Source organism: Astatotilapia calliptera, chromosome 17 (genome assembly GCF_900246225.1).
Source record: "Astatotilapia calliptera chromosome 17, fAstCal1.2, whole genome shotgun sequence".
Classification (NCBI taxonomy): domain Eukaryota; kingdom Metazoa; phylum Chordata; class Actinopteri; order Cichliformes; family Cichlidae; genus Astatotilapia; species Astatotilapia calliptera.
The window spans coordinates 2,162,111-2,177,451 of record NC_039318.1 but is presented as its reverse complement, the minus strand read 5'-3'; the positions used below and the strand labels follow the sequence as shown (position 1 = coordinate 2,177,451).

The 15,341-nt window shown below is 42.1% G+C and overlaps 2 protein-coding genes across 4 annotated transcripts; one reads left to right on the top strand and one right to left on the bottom strand.

The window, feature by feature from the left end:
* Nucleotides 1–819: 819 nt before the first annotated feature.
* On the top strand, nt 820–8,717 carry krr1 (KRR1 small subunit processome component homolog). Of its 3 annotated transcripts, none has more exons than XM_026147469.1 (11): nt 820–922; nt 1,872–1,949; nt 2,475–2,650; nt 3,412–3,546; nt 3,691–3,816; nt 4,126–4,209; nt 4,517–4,573; nt 7,490–7,660; nt 7,788–7,865; nt 7,983–8,079; nt 8,212–8,717. In XM_026147469.1, the coding sequence occupies exons 2-11, from the start codon at nt 1,874–1,876 to the stop codon at nt 8,370–8,372; spliced, it is 1,161 nt and encodes a 386-aa protein (XP_026003254.1). In that variant the 5' UTR covers nt 820–922; nt 1,872–1,873; the 3' UTR covers nt 8,373–8,717. The 3 variants fall into 3 exon arrangements, with proteins under 3 accessions (XP_026003254.1, XP_026003253.1, XP_026003252.1); XM_026147468.1 differs by having other exon boundaries at nt 1,818–1,949; XM_026147467.1 differs by having other exon boundaries at nt 1,815–1,949.
* A 1,103-nt stretch (nt 8,718–9,820) lies between these two features.
* On the bottom strand, nt 9,821–14,935 carry glipr1a (GLI pathogenesis-related 1a). Its single transcript, XM_026147470.1, has 6 exons — nt 14,647–14,935; nt 13,793–14,041; nt 13,568–13,680; nt 11,510–11,595; nt 10,271–10,297; nt 9,821–10,102 (listed from the first exon to the last, which is right to left on the bottom strand). Exons 1-6 carry the CDS (start codon nt 14,815–14,817, stop codon nt 9,951–9,953), a joined length of 798 nt encoding a protein of 265 aa, XP_026003255.1. The 5' UTR covers nt 14,818–14,935; the 3' UTR covers nt 9,821–9,950.
* Between the last annotated feature and the right edge of the window lie 406 nt (nt 14,936–15,341).

Here is a 15,341-nt window from a genome sequence, read left to right as displayed (position 1 = left end):
CTAGGATGCCTACTGACATGTTTTCTTAGTTACTCATATTTAGAGAGGCCACATTCGTCATGCTTCACAGGAGGTCAGGAGTGACCGATGAAAGTGATGCTACGTTAGAGTCTGTCCCTGGACTGGTTGTTTGCTTCTCTATGAGTTCAGCAGGAGGAGGTGAACCCACAGCTGGGAGCGGTTCTCTAGTGGGTTCAGTATCATACTTGTGTTCATCCTGGTCTGAACCTGGTCAGAAGAACTCACTTCACTTTTGAAAATTCAATACTAGTCCCACATTTATAAAAGGTAACCCCAAACAGTCTACAACGGTTGTTTTCTCTCCACCAAAGCAAATTTGTTTGAAGAGCTTTTTGTAACTTCACTTCTCCAAAAAGCAAATAAAGAGAATAAACAAAAAATTACTGAACGATCGTCAGAATTACCAGAGCTAACGTAGATCAGTTTATGCACTTGAGTCAGGAGGGGTAAGAAAAGTGCCTGAATTGACTGCAATCTGCAATCTACTGACATCTAATGGTGACATTTAAACACGTGGTAACTTTAATGATACTTGAAAATAGGCCAGGATCTGCACTGCTTCAGCCTGAGCCTGTTCAGTCAGCACAAACAGTCGTGTAATAATAATAAATATGACTTTTCCTTCCTTTTCCATAAAAAGGGATGTCTCACGTGCTCACTGCAGTTACAGTAGTGTTACTAGAAATATTAAGACACAAATGGCAGTAATACTTTATAAAAGGCCTAATGACTAAAATCAGGTAACTTAGGTACAGCTGCTCAACTGCTCATTAAGACAAATCAGCCAGTCACATGACTGGAAATCGGTGCATTTACAGTAGGCATGCAGACCTAGTCATGATGACAAAGGTCAAACTTACCACCTTTAGGTGACTGAATGACATAAGACAGCAACGTGCAGGTATTTGTAATTTTTCTGCGACCTCTATCTCTGTGTTTGATCATCAGTCTGCAAAGGCAATGTGTTTTTTGGTACTCCGAAAAATGTACACATGTACTCTGCATACAGCAACAGAGCACTGATCTTTCCTGCCATTTCACATTTGTTGTGCTTAGAGTGCAATATAAGATTTTCCATTTATAATATGTTCCATACTTAACCGTTTTGGAGACTTTTATGTTGTTTGGCAGGATAATGGCATCACATTGAATTTTAGGTGTTAAAAATACACAGTGACTGATTTTCATGTCAACAAGTAAATAAATATTCTGATGAAGAGCCACTAAAGGAAGCTTTTGGAATAACTCTCAGCAGTAATGTGGACGTGAAATAGTTGGTAGACATATTATTAACCCTATGAGAAAAAGCTTTAGTTCTATTCAGGTACAGAGACGTATTTAGGCTACAGGAAACAGTTTTATTCAAATACTGTCAAAATATTGTCAAAATGCTATAGTGGTGATCCGTGACTGCCTTTTTAAAGTGACCCATTGTAAAGTGACTGCAAATATTGTGGAACAGATTCATAGTGTTTAATTGCTTGTGTGCCGGATGGATTAAACACGAAAAACAGGAGCTGCAGAAACCCAGTAATGCTGAAGACGCATGCAAGGAATCTATCTGTGCGTTTGCATCTGTGTGTCAGAGTGTGTGTATGTTTTTACCTTTAATTTGGGACACACACACACAGAGAATGCCTACAGCATTCACACAGTAAGCTTCGTACAGTTAAGCACAATCACTACATGACAGAAACACAAGCTTAATCGCTCTATCATTAAAAATGGTATCCATGTTTGCCTGAATAAAAACAAACAGGTGAGATGTTAGAAAGCTTTTATTTTTATTTTAGTAGACGCTCCAGGTTGCACCAGGAAGAGTACTGTACGTCACTTCCGTTTCTTCTCAGCAATGGCGTCCTCCACAGCCAGTGACGGCGTGAGTGAGGAGCAAACGGGGGAAAAATCGAAGAAGACTAAAAGCCAAGGTGAGTTAGATTGTTTCGCGTCAGATGAGGTTAAGTGACACCAGCGAGCCGTCCCGCGTGAACAACAGGATTGTTTCCCAGCTTTAGACGACGGCTGCGAGCCATGCTGGAGTTCTGCTAGCATGGCGGCTCTCGCATTGTAAACAGATTGTTTGGTGAGTGCAGTTACCCTCACTCGCTAAATGGTCGCATCAAGAAAAAATAACCCGAACATTTACTTTTCACATACTTAAACTGACAAGTGTTTGCTGACGCCGGGCAGCTAGCTATTACCTGCCGGGATTCAAACACGTTTCCAAAGTCTGCAGCCTGAGTCGCCTCAGCCAGGGGAACACGTCGATGATGAGAATTTCAAACGTGTCTTATTTTAGTCAGTGGACTGTTCTCCGCGTTCCTTCAGTATATCTTTTCAATATTCTGTCTCTAACTCACCCTGTTCCCTTTGCTTAAGTATACCTCGTGTTGGTAGTCCATGCCTCCGTTGTAGTAACGTTGTAGTAACGTGACTTCACGTGCGTCCTGCAGTGGATGAATCCGAACTCCTGACAGTTCCCGATGGATGGAAGGAGCCACTGTTCACCAAAGAGGATAACCCCCGCGGTTTGCTGGAGGAGAGTAGCTTTGCCACCCTCTTCCCCAAGTACAGGGAGGCCTACTTGAAAGAGTGCTGGCCTCTGGTGGAGAAGGCTTTAGGAGAGGTGGTGAGTCAGAACAAGCTGCTTGCACTGAACACAGATGATAATACTTGTCTGTCAGCTGTATCTCAATTATAATGTAGCTCAATGAAGGAAGTCAACCTTTTTTTTTACCACTTTCTTTAGTCTAATCAGGTTGTATGCTATCTTGTATTAATGTACACATATAGTGGATATAAAGTCTGCACTCCCCTGTTAACAGATTTACAATGTAAAAAAGGTTCCAGGATAAATTATTTCAGGGTTTTAAAATTTTATTGTGACCTATCACCTGTAAGTTCAAATGAAAAAACACTGAAATCTTGTAAGCGGAGGAATAGAAATGAGAAATTCAGCACTAGTGGTCCAAATGTGTTAGTTTGTGTTCTTTTACTCGGCCAAATCGCTACAACAACATATGCTGACCACACAACCTCTCAGGAGGTTGTGTGGTCAGCATTGGAAATTGTGGAATGTGTCACTGTTTAAAGATGCCCACGACACCTTTAAGCAGTGAGACTTCTTTGATGCTTTGTAAGCTCTTTGTATCTTTCAGCAAAGGCCACGGTCCACAGTGTCAGAAAGTCCTACAGCTGAACTATATTTGAATTCATTTTGAACACTGCCACATCCCCAGTTATTATCACACATTATTTTGGTTTTATTTCTCTCCTCTGTAACATTTTCTCACAGTTAAGTGTTAAGTTGGCTCTTACATTGGCAGCTTTACGAGGCTGAATTGCCGACCTGAGCTGTTCACATACTGAATCATTTGTTGTTGTTCTCAGCACATTAAACCTTCTTTGGACCTAATAGAAGGCAGCATGACAGTCTGCACCACTAAGAAGACCTTTGACCCTTATGCCATTGTGAGAGCCAGAGATCTTATTAAGCTGCTGGCGAGGAGTGTGCCATTTGAACAGGTAACACTACTGTGCCAGTTTGCAGCATGCACAACATGTAGATTTCATCCTTTAATGTTTTCGAGTATGTGTGTGATTGCTGTCACTAAGCACTCAGAGTGATGCAGACTTTTTGATACCTCAGTGATGTGTTGTTGCCTCCAGGCTGTAAGAATATTACAGGATGACATCGCCTGTGACATCATCAAAATTGGCACTATGGTGAGGAGTAGAGAGCGGTTTGTGAAGCGAAGGCAGCGACTCATTGGCCCCAAAGGCTCCACCCTAAAGGTGAGTCACACCAGAGTCCAGCTTTCTGAGGTCTTTCTGTCTGAAGTTAATCACGGCTTCCACAGAGTGTTGTGATGGATGTTAGGAAAAAGTAGGAGAATCCAATTTGTTTCTAAATCATGAATTGTGCATCTGTGTCACTGATTTTCACCAGTCTGCAATGTAAACAAGTCTGTGTTGTGTACTTTTGAATCAACGTCAGTAGGTGGCAGCATTTATCGGTCCATGTGTCTTTGCAACTCTCGTTAACAGATGATTTCTTTTGAAGTTCTGTCTGTGTGCTTCATGTTGCCTGTTGCTTCTCTGCAGGCACTGGAATTACTGACCAACTGCTATGTGATGGTGCAGGGGAACACGGTGTCTGCACTGGGACCCTACAGCGGATTAAAGGAGGTAAGACTGTCAGTAATGGGCGACTAAACATAATAAGATCAGTTGTATTAATGAAAAGGTGCCTACGCTGACTACTTTAGTGTGTTTGTTTATCCTGTGACATCAGGGTATACAGAACCTCCTGACAGCTAAACATCTGAGCCCACTGTGTGGGTTCATGCGTGGGAGTAAAAGAGAGAAGTTGTTGGTGTAATACAAACGCTCTTCAGTTTGGGTTTAGCTAAACCTGATGGAGAGGTGAACTGTTACTGTAATGAGACAAAGAATGTTGAAGCATTTATGATTTTCTTCTGCCTCTGCTTTTCAGGTTCGTAAAGTGGTGTTGGACACCATGAAGAACATTCATCCCATTTACAACATCAAGGTGTGTTCAAACTGCTGCAGAAACAATAGTCAGAGTGAAACTGCGCTGCATTTATGCCCAGTGATGATGTTTTCCATCCTTGTTCTTGATTTCCTGACTGAAGTCCATCTCTCTGGGTTTGCACGCCAAGGTTGGCTCAGCCCAGAGCTGAGGGCATGAAAGAGCATGCTTCACAGAGCTGACTATTTAAAATAGGACTTCCTGTTTTGTATGAGTCACAGAATGTTATTTAAATTGCCTAACCAGTAGTTACAGCTTACAGCACTGTGCAGAAGTCTTTAGCCAGCCATCATTTTAATATATTTTACTTCCATGGAGCCAGACTTTCTTGTAAAAGTGTGAATAGTAGCTCTACATTTCTTTTCATGGGGTCTTTTCTTCCCTCATTCCTTTACAGTCGAGGTACCTGATCATTTTCACAGGAATGTTTTTCCAATATTTTACAACAGAAAAATATTCCTCCTGAACAGAACATCAAAGGGAGCCTGTTGAGCTGGTTCAGGCATCAACATAATGCCTCCTTGAAAACCTTCTAACTGAAGTATTCCAGGCTTTGAAGAAGCTATTCTTAAGGGAAATTAACTGGGAAAAAGGGTTAAATTACACAAGCCCTGAACTAAAAATGTCAACAGGTCTGATGGATTGAAACTCTAAATGTTCCTGCTCGTATTAGAGGTTAGGACAGAGATACAACAGTGAGTTTCCAGCGTCTGTAAAACACACTGGAGGTTCTGTCTAGGGCTGCTCGATTATGGCAAAAATGATAATCACGATTATTTTCACTGAAATTGAGATCTCGATTATTTGACGATATTTATTTAACAATAACAATGTATTGAATAATGACTTTAAAGATTGTCATAAAATAGTGTGCAAATACTGATAACAGTGCAAATGTTTGCAATATAAAAAATAAATGAAAAATGTAAACATCTGTTTAGTGAACTTTGCAGTGTTGCTCTGTGGTGCAGCTACGACACTGTAGCAAAGTTTACACACTTTGTCCACTTGATCCACGTCTGACTCCGCCAACCCATAATGTTTCCACACCACTGAAGGTTTTTTACCTCTCTTTTCAACCAGCGGCAGTCACTCTCCTCTCCAAATAACTACTGCTCAGCTTTCCGAGCTTCCCTCGGGTCCTCTTAATCAGCGGTCCCCAACCCCCGGGCCTCGGACCGGTACCGGTCCGTTAGTCGTTTGGTACCAGGCCGCGAGAGTTGAGGCTCAGGTGTGAAATGTATATTTTTCAGGGTTTTTATCGGTTTTCAGCGTTATTTTGTTATCGTTTTTATCGTTTACTTGGTTTTCCTGGGTCTTTTCACGTGTGTTATGAATAAATTTTCTTTTTTTCGGTACCAGTACTAGTTTTATTTTGTCTTATTTATCTGCGACACCTTAAAGGCCGGTCCGTGAAAATATTGTCGGGCATAAACCGGTCCGTGGCGCAAAAAAGGTTGGAGACCGCTGCTCTCAGTGTTGCCAACTCCTCAGTAAGGAAAATCGCTATTGGTTGTCCTAAAAGTCGCTAGAAGTCGCCAAATGACGTCATCGCCTAATTTGTATAATTGGTCATGCTAATGTAATTGTAACCTACGTTGTTGGAGAGAGAAATAACATCGTGGAAGAGACATAAAGTGAGTAAAAACGTCCTAAATGCAGTTAGAATTTATTTAGAACTACAAATTAAATTTCTTTTAGCAATTATTGTTTTTTAATGTCACAATTCCAACCCTGCTCCTTTATCCGGGCCTGGACTGGCAAAAGTGACCCGAAATAGGCGCTCTGGTGGAGTTAGTTTGTGTGTGAGAGTGTTTGTTTATAAGTAGTTTTAAACCTTGTGATCCACAAAACAGCATAACAGTAGAAGAAGAATTGACTGCGTTAGAGTCAGTGCGGGAGCAGCGGCTTCACTCATGCGCGATTCATTTGCCCTTTGGACGCATGGGTGTGAACATCTCCTGCCCTGATAACAGCGGGGGAGGACTATCCTCCGCCTGGGAGAGCTTTGGCACGGGTGAGGTGCCCACGGCAGCACCCGCTGCTTGTTGAGAGTAAGAGCGATACGCATTTTCACGTCAAAAAGTCGTCATAAATAAGTCTCCAATAATACCAGAAAAAGTCGCCAGATTTGTCGCTAGTCGCTTTTTAGAAAAAAAGTCACTAAGGGGGTCTGAAAACTCCCTAAATATAGCGACAAAGTCGCTAAGTTGGCAACACTGGCTGCTCTTAATTGTTGTGACACGTGTTCGAAATGCAGAGAGGTGCGCTGGATTTGCCACACAGAGCAGCGCGAGAGTAAAGCACGAGGGAGGAGCTAATAATCGGCTCAGTCATTTTTTAATGATCGTTGAAAGCCCAGATCGTAATCGTGATTAAAATTCGATTAATTGAGCAGTCCTAGTTCTGTCGTGGTTTCAGTGGTGGAGGTCTCGTCAAAATTGGTGGTGGTCTGCTGATTGCAGAAAAATACCTTCAGATTCTGAGCTGTCATGCAATACCATCTGGAAGACATGACAGCGATCTCAAACTCACTGCCAATGCAGGAAAAGCATATCTGATGGAAAAGCAGATCAGTGTTATTCAAACTGTGTGGGATCATCTTGTGAACAGAACAAAAGAAGAGCCTTGGAATTTCCTCTGAGACGTTGACTTGTTGGAAATGTTCTTTGGTTTCGTTGGTTTCCATTTATGTTTGCACATTTCAGTAAATCCCTCCACTTACCGCTGCACTTATTTCCCAGTTTTCTAGCAAAAAACGAAATAAGCGACTTTTGCACAGTGCAGTCTTTAATAAAACAGCATTTTACTGCAGTCACTACATAAGGTGTAAATACACAACATGACCAAAGTATTGCATCTTTATAACTGCTGTTCTGCCCCTCCATCACCACCACCCACGGCTGCAACCATCAGACTCTGATGATCAAACGGGAGCTGTCCAAAGACCCCGAACTGCGGATGCAAAACTGGGAGCGCTTTCTGCCCAAGTTCCGACACAAGAATCTTGCCAAGCGCAAGGAACCCAAGAAGAAGAGCGTGAAGAAGGAGTACACCCCGTTCCCTCCTCCACAGCCAGAGAGCAAGGTCAGGGGAAGCATGTTTGAAGAATTTCAGTGTTTCTAATGTATAACAAACACACACAACCGCTGAGACTAAATTGCATGTTGAGGCAATTTAAAGTACGTTTCAAATATGTGGACTTCCTATGCAGGTTGACCAGGAGCTGGCCACAGGAGAATTCTTCCTGCGGGAGAGTGTGAAGAAAAGGAAGAAGATGGAAGAAATCAAGGTGAGAATTTATGGTGGCTTTGTCTCTTTCGGTTTTCTTCAGGCTGCTTTTGAGTTTCAGTGGCAGCAACCAAGCATTGTGTAACGTCGCCTTTGTAAACTTCCTTCCTCTTTGTAGGTGAAACAGGCCACCGCACTGACCAAGAAGCAAGAAGAGCGGAACAAAGCCTTCATTCCTCCTAAAGAGAAGCCTCTGATGAAGAAGACTGCTAAAGGTAGAAATATTAAAACAAGCACTGATCTCAGAACCTAGCAGTGACAAATTAAAGGAAAAACCTGGATTCTCGAGCACTTGGTATAGCTTTGCCCTTAATTTGTCCATTCTTGTCTCATCTATGTATCCACAGCTCCTACAGAAGGCAAGCTGGACATCGAAGCTATAAAGGACAAAGTAAAAAAAGCCAAAACAAAGAAACTGGGTGCTCCACCATTAAACCCTGCACCTCCCACCAGCAGCACCACTGAAAAGAAGAAGAAGAAGAGCAACAAAGCGAAAAGCAAAGGCTAACTGTGCACTGTTCCCTGTGCTGTGGCACTTGTTGGACAGAGAAAAGACTCTGAGCTCACAGCAAGAAGAATTTCAGTGAATGTGTAGAGCGTGGATCAAGATGATGCTTCGTCTGTCTTGACTTTCCTTTTTACAGTGTTACACAGTGACGGGAATGTGTTGGTTTTTTCCTTCTGTTTGACTCGCTTGCTATTAATTATTTCCAGAGGGAAAAAAATGTAAAATTAAAGGAGTTATTTTTTCTTTTTTAAATAAACTAGGTCTTGTTTTCTTACATTTCCCTTAATTTCCATTTTTGCTGTGTTACCATAGATGCCCAGTCTCCAAACCCTTAAAGAAATACACCCATTATTAGGCACACCTTTCAAGGCCTGGGTTGGACCCTTTTTGCCTTCTGAAGTGCTTTCTTTGATTTGCACTATAATGGGAATAAGGCATTCCAATCACTTCCATGGCTACAGGTGTATTAAGTCAAGTATCTGGGCATGCAGATTGCTTCTACCTGTATTTGTGAAAGAATGGATTGCTCTCAGGAATGCTATGCTCCTAAATATTTCACAGTAAACTGTTGATTGGTATTACATCAAAGTGGCGAGGCGCAGAGTACGCAGAGATCACCATCTTTCTTTAGAGTCGATCACTACAGACATTTTCATGGCCCCAACTTTGTGGGAGCAGTTTAGGGACTGTTCCAACATGACTGTGCATCAGTGCACAAAGCAAGGTCCAGAAAGACCTGGACAAGCAAATGAGGTGTGAGTAAACTTGACTTGAGTCTTGACCTCAGTCCAACAGAAAACCTTTGGGATGAATTAGCAACAGCGAGCCAGGCCTTCCCATCCAACATCAGTGTCTGACCTCACAAATGGGCTTCTGGAAGAATGGCCACAAATTCCCATTTAAAATAAAACTCCTTAACCTTGTGGAAAGCCTTCCTAGAAGAGTTGAACCCAGGCTTACTGCTCTCTGGCTATAAGCCATATGGTCGCCTGTTCCCCAACTCAGCCTAACTGTGCCCCCCACTCTGCAGCTGGATGTCACTCAAGTCTCAAGTTCATATGTGTGTGAAAGCAAATGAGCGAATACTTTTGGGAGTATCGTGGACGTTAACCACGTGCTGGACCACCTAGTGACCACAGATCTTGGTCCTTGGACATGACAGCATCACACAGTTGCTTGTCTGTACATGAATGGTGCAAATCCCCCATTCTGCTCTTACTGGAGCCCAACTGATACAAGGTTTGTGTTGTGCATTAAAAAAATGCTCTTATGCACGCCCCGGTTTGAACGCGTGGCCGAGTCACTGTTGTCATCAGCTCGTAGCGGTCTGGCCATTCATCTCTGGCCTGACCACCTTAAACGTGCTGTCAAATGAAAGATTACTTTTGAGCACTGACTTTGTTGTTGGTGCTATAATGTGAGACTGATAGTGGAGTTGATAGTTGATAATAATTAAGCAGAGATAAAAGTAATTTTATTAATTTTCATACATGTTACATTTGTGGGCCTAAGCCTCACATGGACAGAATAATTTGCTTAATGTCTAAAGGAAATCAGTGTTGCTCAGGCCAAGCTGCTTTATTCATAGCAGAATGCATCAGGGTAGAAGTAGTGGACTACATACGCTGTAATGAAAGTGAAGCTGAGGGCAACCGGCCGAGCGATCAGAACGCTGACAGGGCTAGAGCTGCTGGTATCCGAGGTGTCCCAGTCTGGGCTCCAGTTGTAGCCTGGAAATGCAAAAATGGTTTTTATGACAAATTCTGAGTGCAGTGGAATGTGCTGCTTACTTCATTACTACACACTGACAAACTTCAGCTGTGGACTTTTAAAGCCATGTGAGCTACACCTTACCCTTCACTGCTATTATTTTTTGGCTTAATCACCATCAGACTTACTTTTCTGTGAATCACGTTCAGGACTACCTGCAACAACATTAAGACACAAGAGAACAAGGTGACATTTTTTAAGATGTAAACGCACAGCTCAATGACTGTGAGTAATAACTGTATTTTACCGCATTCATTAATCCTTAATCATCCAAGTAGCATACAGGCTACTTGGACTTATAATAGGAAAAAAAAGTAATTTTCTCTCGAGCCCAAAATAGATAAAAAGATAATCATGGTGGAAGATTAGGTGCTCCCCGTCATTCATTCATTAATCCTTAATCATCCAAGTAGCATACAGGCTACTTGGACCTATTTAGTGACTTTGGTTATAAAATAATAGGAAAAAAATGTAATTTTCTCTCGAGCCCAAAATAGTTGAGGAGTTGCAGAAATGTGAAGCAAAACCTGGGCGGAGCGGAGTTCCCTGTCTCTGTTCAGACGCTACCCTGTGATTGCCTTGTGCTAAAGTGAACATCACCATGAAGCTTGTTGTCTCTTTTTTCTGAAACCATTTGAATTTTGCAACGGTAACCAAGTTACGGTCATTTAAAGAGAGGATGTAAAACGGACCTCATGGTTCATGGTAAAAAGATAAGGGGGTTAGTCATGGTGGAAGATTAGGTGCTCCCCGTCCTCCACCTGCTTCCTTCTTTTTGTTTGGTCTTTTATAAGTTTGTCCTACACCAGCTTTTATGTCATACCTTTTCTCTTTTTAGTTTCAGGGGATACATGCAGTCCAAGTGGGGTTTTATATTATTATTAAATACTTTAAAAATGTTTAAAACCAGTGTCACTTCCAAGAAAACACTGACTTTTTTGGCCTCCTTTAGTCAGAATTCTGCTTTTTTGATGAAGGGATGAGAGTTTTTCTCTTGGAGCTCCTTCACACCACCCTAAATGTGTTTTCCTATAACAGAGGGCCTGGGCAGCATGCACGGTGAACATTCCAGGTTGCAGATTACAACCCGCAGACAGCAAGCATGAACTTGTTTATTTACAATGATTCACATTCGCTGACACAGGACACGATTCATGAATCCTGTAGGTTTGTGAAAATGACAGCAAGAACATTACTGTGCAAATGTCAGTTAATGAGGCCCACTGTGTTAAAGAGTTAATATCCATGCTGATTTCTAATCAGAATTTTCACATCTTTAAAATGAGCTGGGCTGAAATTTGAACTTGTGGTTTGATTGAAGATAAGCAGCAACTTTTCACACTGAACCAGAGACACTTGATACTTACGACAGAGTTTATTCTCACAAGTGCCACTGCACCTCAAGCAGGCTCCCCCCTCAGATGCATATGGGTGCTGTCCGATTATATTACCCCTGTAAAAGAAAAGAAACAGAGGCTCAGTCACCTCACCACACTCTAGGTGGAAAATTTCTGGAATTATCTTCACTTCCCCTTATCATCTTACCTCCGCCTCCCACGTTATCACACACACACACATCTGCTTGCTTCAACATAGGGTCATTTTAAAGATGACGTTTCTTTCTTTCATTGTTATTGTCAAAAGATCCCAGAAAAACATATAAATCAGTGATATTAATTTGTTTCTCAGTACTTTCTGCTTATAGTAACCTCTTTATACCACAAAAAAGGTTAGGGGAGAAGGACAGGATAAAAGTGAAGGTATGGAAAAGAGCCAAAGATTATTAATAACTTAACACACAGTGGGTTCGTTCCAACAGTCCATGCTGCTTAGGGAGGGTCCTAAAAGTGAGAGAAGTGACCTGTGAGTATCTGTGTGGCATCCATACTAAGAGCTGTTCCAATTCTGGAGCTGCAAACATCCTTGCTAAAAACATGCTTCCTTTAGCATAGGATACACTGGACCTTTATGAAAGGGGAGGAGAAAACACTGTCCCATAATTAATTGTGGCCATTCATAAAAACAACAGACATTATTTTTAGAAAAGTGTCTCAGATCATTGTAACTGCACCCTTGCTCCCTTTTTTAGTTCATTCACTTCTCATTAGTACATGAGGATCTGCCTGGCCCAGGCAGACTGGCCCTAAACTTTCCTTAGTCTTTAAAATTTCGCCTTTGAATCATACTGAATGATATTTTTTACAGACTATTTTCGTTTGTATGACTTCCATAAAACAACGGGGTTAGAACACATTGTCCCAGGTAAGATTTTGTAGTCTGCAAACAGGAGTTTCAGAACGGCAGACATCCAGCATCACATTGTTAGGGAGAGACCATAGCTGGACTGGCCATCGGCCCACCGGGCAGATGTGATTTTTAGTTTTTATGGGCCGATGATTTTTTTGGGAGGGTTTTTTTGTGACGGTATAAACAATGAAAGGTGTTGGATTGTCCAGATGCTGACCGGTGTGTAAAAATAACTCAGTTGTTTGGTGGTGGCTATGGCGGAGCTTCCACAGAGGCCAGCAGGTGGATGAGGGAAAGGTTAGGCAGGAGGAGCAGAGACCCGAGGTGGCCGCCAGTCCGAGCGTCAGGTGAACTGAACTTCAGGTAAGAAGTTATGACTAGGGATGGGTACCGTATCCAGTGCCATTGTGGCACCGCTTCTGACATAAACGGTAGTAACCAGACCGACAAGCAGCGCACATTTTGGTGCTTTATTTCGGTGCTTTTTTTTCCCTGAGATGTCACACACTTTGAATTCTAGCCAATCATTTTACCTTTTCAAGGATAGTAGGCGGGCCCAAGTACGTACATTCTTTTAGAGCAGAGCTACAGATTAAAAATGCTCAAGGCGAAGCAGTCAAAAGTCTGGCTGTACTCCACAGCAAAAGATGCAAACTCAGCAGCAACAAGTGCTTTAAGCTGACACTGTGCAAAGGAGGTAACTTTTCATAAGGTTTTTGAGATAAGACGGGGCCAGGGAGCCAATGACAAGAAGCCAGTATGGGAGAGATATGCTCAGTCTTTCTACTCCAGGCCTCGAGGGCCGGTGTCCTGCAGGTCTTAGATGTGTCCTTGATCCATCACAGCTGATTTAAATGGCTAAATGGCCTCCTCAACATGTCTTGCAGTTCTCCAGAGGCCTGGTAACGAACGAACCATTTGATTCAGGTGTGTTGACCCAGGGTGAGATCTAAAACCTGCAGGACACCGGCCCTCGAGGCCTGGAGTTTCCACCCTGGCTCTAGTTCCTGTGGGTACTCTCACAGCAGCATTTTGGATGAGTTGACTGCGGCATAACACATACGTATAAACAAATTCCTTTTTTCACATGACACTCAGGGCAGCCCAGAATAACCTGCTGAGACAAAAGTTTTCATTTGCTAATTTCACTGTGTTATTTAAACATGTTTTCAACTTACGCTGTGGCATAGTTGCATACAAAGAGGACACCTTTTTCATTAGTGAAGTGCTTGATGCCATCTGGGCACAGCTGTACTGCACATCCAACTTTGTAGGTGCTGGCCCACACAACCTGCAAAGACCAAAGAGGTTAAAGTGTCACATGCAGAAAAATATAAAAATCATGGTTCACTTTTTTCTCTTTTTTTTCTCCACATTATGCATGCAGTAGAAAGGTCACATACCTGTGTGTAGTGGCCACAAACCTTATTGCAGCTGTTCTTTTGGTAGCTGTAGTCTTTTACTTCATCCACCCATCTCTTTATGGCTTTTGCTGTATTAAATTGTGATGGTGGATAGGCTGTCCATATGTTTTCTCCCACAGAGAGAAAGATAGGGTGCACGCGGGAAGCATCTTTGAGGTAAATGTTGTGATCAAATATACAGCGCTTTGCCCACGCTTTTGCAGTAATGGCTAAGGCCTCATCCCACGTCTGGATAAGCAGATACAGAAGATTTGAAGCATTAGACCTCATCTTTTGTTAATTCAGTTTTTTCTAACACGCTAGTTTCATTTTCGTGCATACACATTTCTGACTTCCTCACTGTTTTTCTAAGTCAGTACATTATTTGTGATACACAAGCAGAAGTAAAAAGTCAAATGGCTGAGTCGACTTCCAAACTTGTGGCGAGGTTTTTGCCACAACATTTGCAGTGCACTTTAGCCATGCCAGAAAGGCAGTTTGAGTGCAATCTATTGCACAGTTTTGTTGTCACCGAACTGTTCTTTATTTCTTTACTTACCGAAGATCTTTTCTATCTGTGACTATCGGTGGCTTTGTCTGTCTTTTATATTACTTCCTCTGACTTCTGCTTAATAACGTCAAGTCTGCTTTGTGAAGGTGTTGCATGAAGCTTTGTACAACTGTACATGCTTTAATAACTTTCTTTCCCTCACCTCCTCATTCCCAACAAAGTCTGCAGACAGATCACAGAAGACATGAACAAGTCATTTTTTTCTATCACTGCTTACTCACTGTGATTTTATTACTGCTTTCCAGAACTAGAGAGAGGAAACAAACGCCATTTCTTCACGTACCATGTACAGCATGTCGGTAGCAGGGGGACTGACAGATGACCGCGCCAAGTTGTGCTCCTTCACACATTCCTCAATGAACTTCAAATCACTGATTTCTGGCAGTGAAATCGAGCGCACACCAGAATCCAGGATAATGCAGGCCCACAGCAACCTCTCCACTGCACTCGCCATGCTCCAGATCAGTAAAGTGAAACAAGCTAAAGCGGTGATGTTGTGGTTTGTTGTCGCTTTGACATCTGTCAAGTTGCTGCAGGAAATTACACTTTGAAGAGGAACAGGATGTTCTTACAACACCTAAGAAACCAAAACATGTTCAGAATGGTTCATGTATACATACATAAAGAATCTGCTAAACTGAGATAAAACAGAGATGTGGCTCATTTATGCTTCTTCTCGCCTTTTTGAAGTCTGAATTTGTTACTTTCTCTGAATATTTGCCTAGTTATCCTGACATGTTCAGACAAGATCTGGCCTGTGTGCCATGTTTACATTTTTTTTCTTTCTTTCTAGAAAAAATAGTGATGTAAGAAAAAAAAATTTCCCCATCAGCATCTGCATAGTCGGTTCCTTCTCCAGCTCGGCCTGTTATCTTAGAACGTTTCTTACCCATCTCACTACCAGAGCTGGTAAAAGTAGTTTTCAATGAAAGCATCGTCCTGTTCACTTGACATTTTACCTGCATCGTTATTCAAAAA

Coding starts and splice junctions, on each gene's coding strand:
- krr1 (XM_026147469.1), top strand. CDS start 1,874: ATGGCGTCCTCCACAGCCAGTGACGGCGTGAGTGAGGAGCAAACGGGG. Junction 4,574..7,489: donor ATCCCATTTACAACATCAAG/GTGTGTTCAAAC, acceptor TGCAACCATCAG/ACTCTGATGATCAAACGGGA. Junction 7,866..7,982: donor AGAAGATGGAAGAAATCAAG/GTGAGAATTTAT, acceptor TCCTCTTTGTAG/GTGAAACAGGCCACCGCACT.
- glipr1a (XM_026147470.1), bottom strand. CDS start 14,817: ATGGCGAGTGCAGTGGAGAGGTTGCTGTGGGCCTGCATTATCCTGGAT. Junction 11,596..13,567: donor GTATGCAACTATGCCACAGC/GTAAGTTGAAAA, acceptor TTTCTTTTACAG/GGGTAATATAATCGGACAGC. Junction 10,103..10,270: donor TGAACGTGATTCACAGAAAA/GTAAGTCTGATG, acceptor TTGCATTTCCAG/GCTACAACTGGAGCCCAGAC.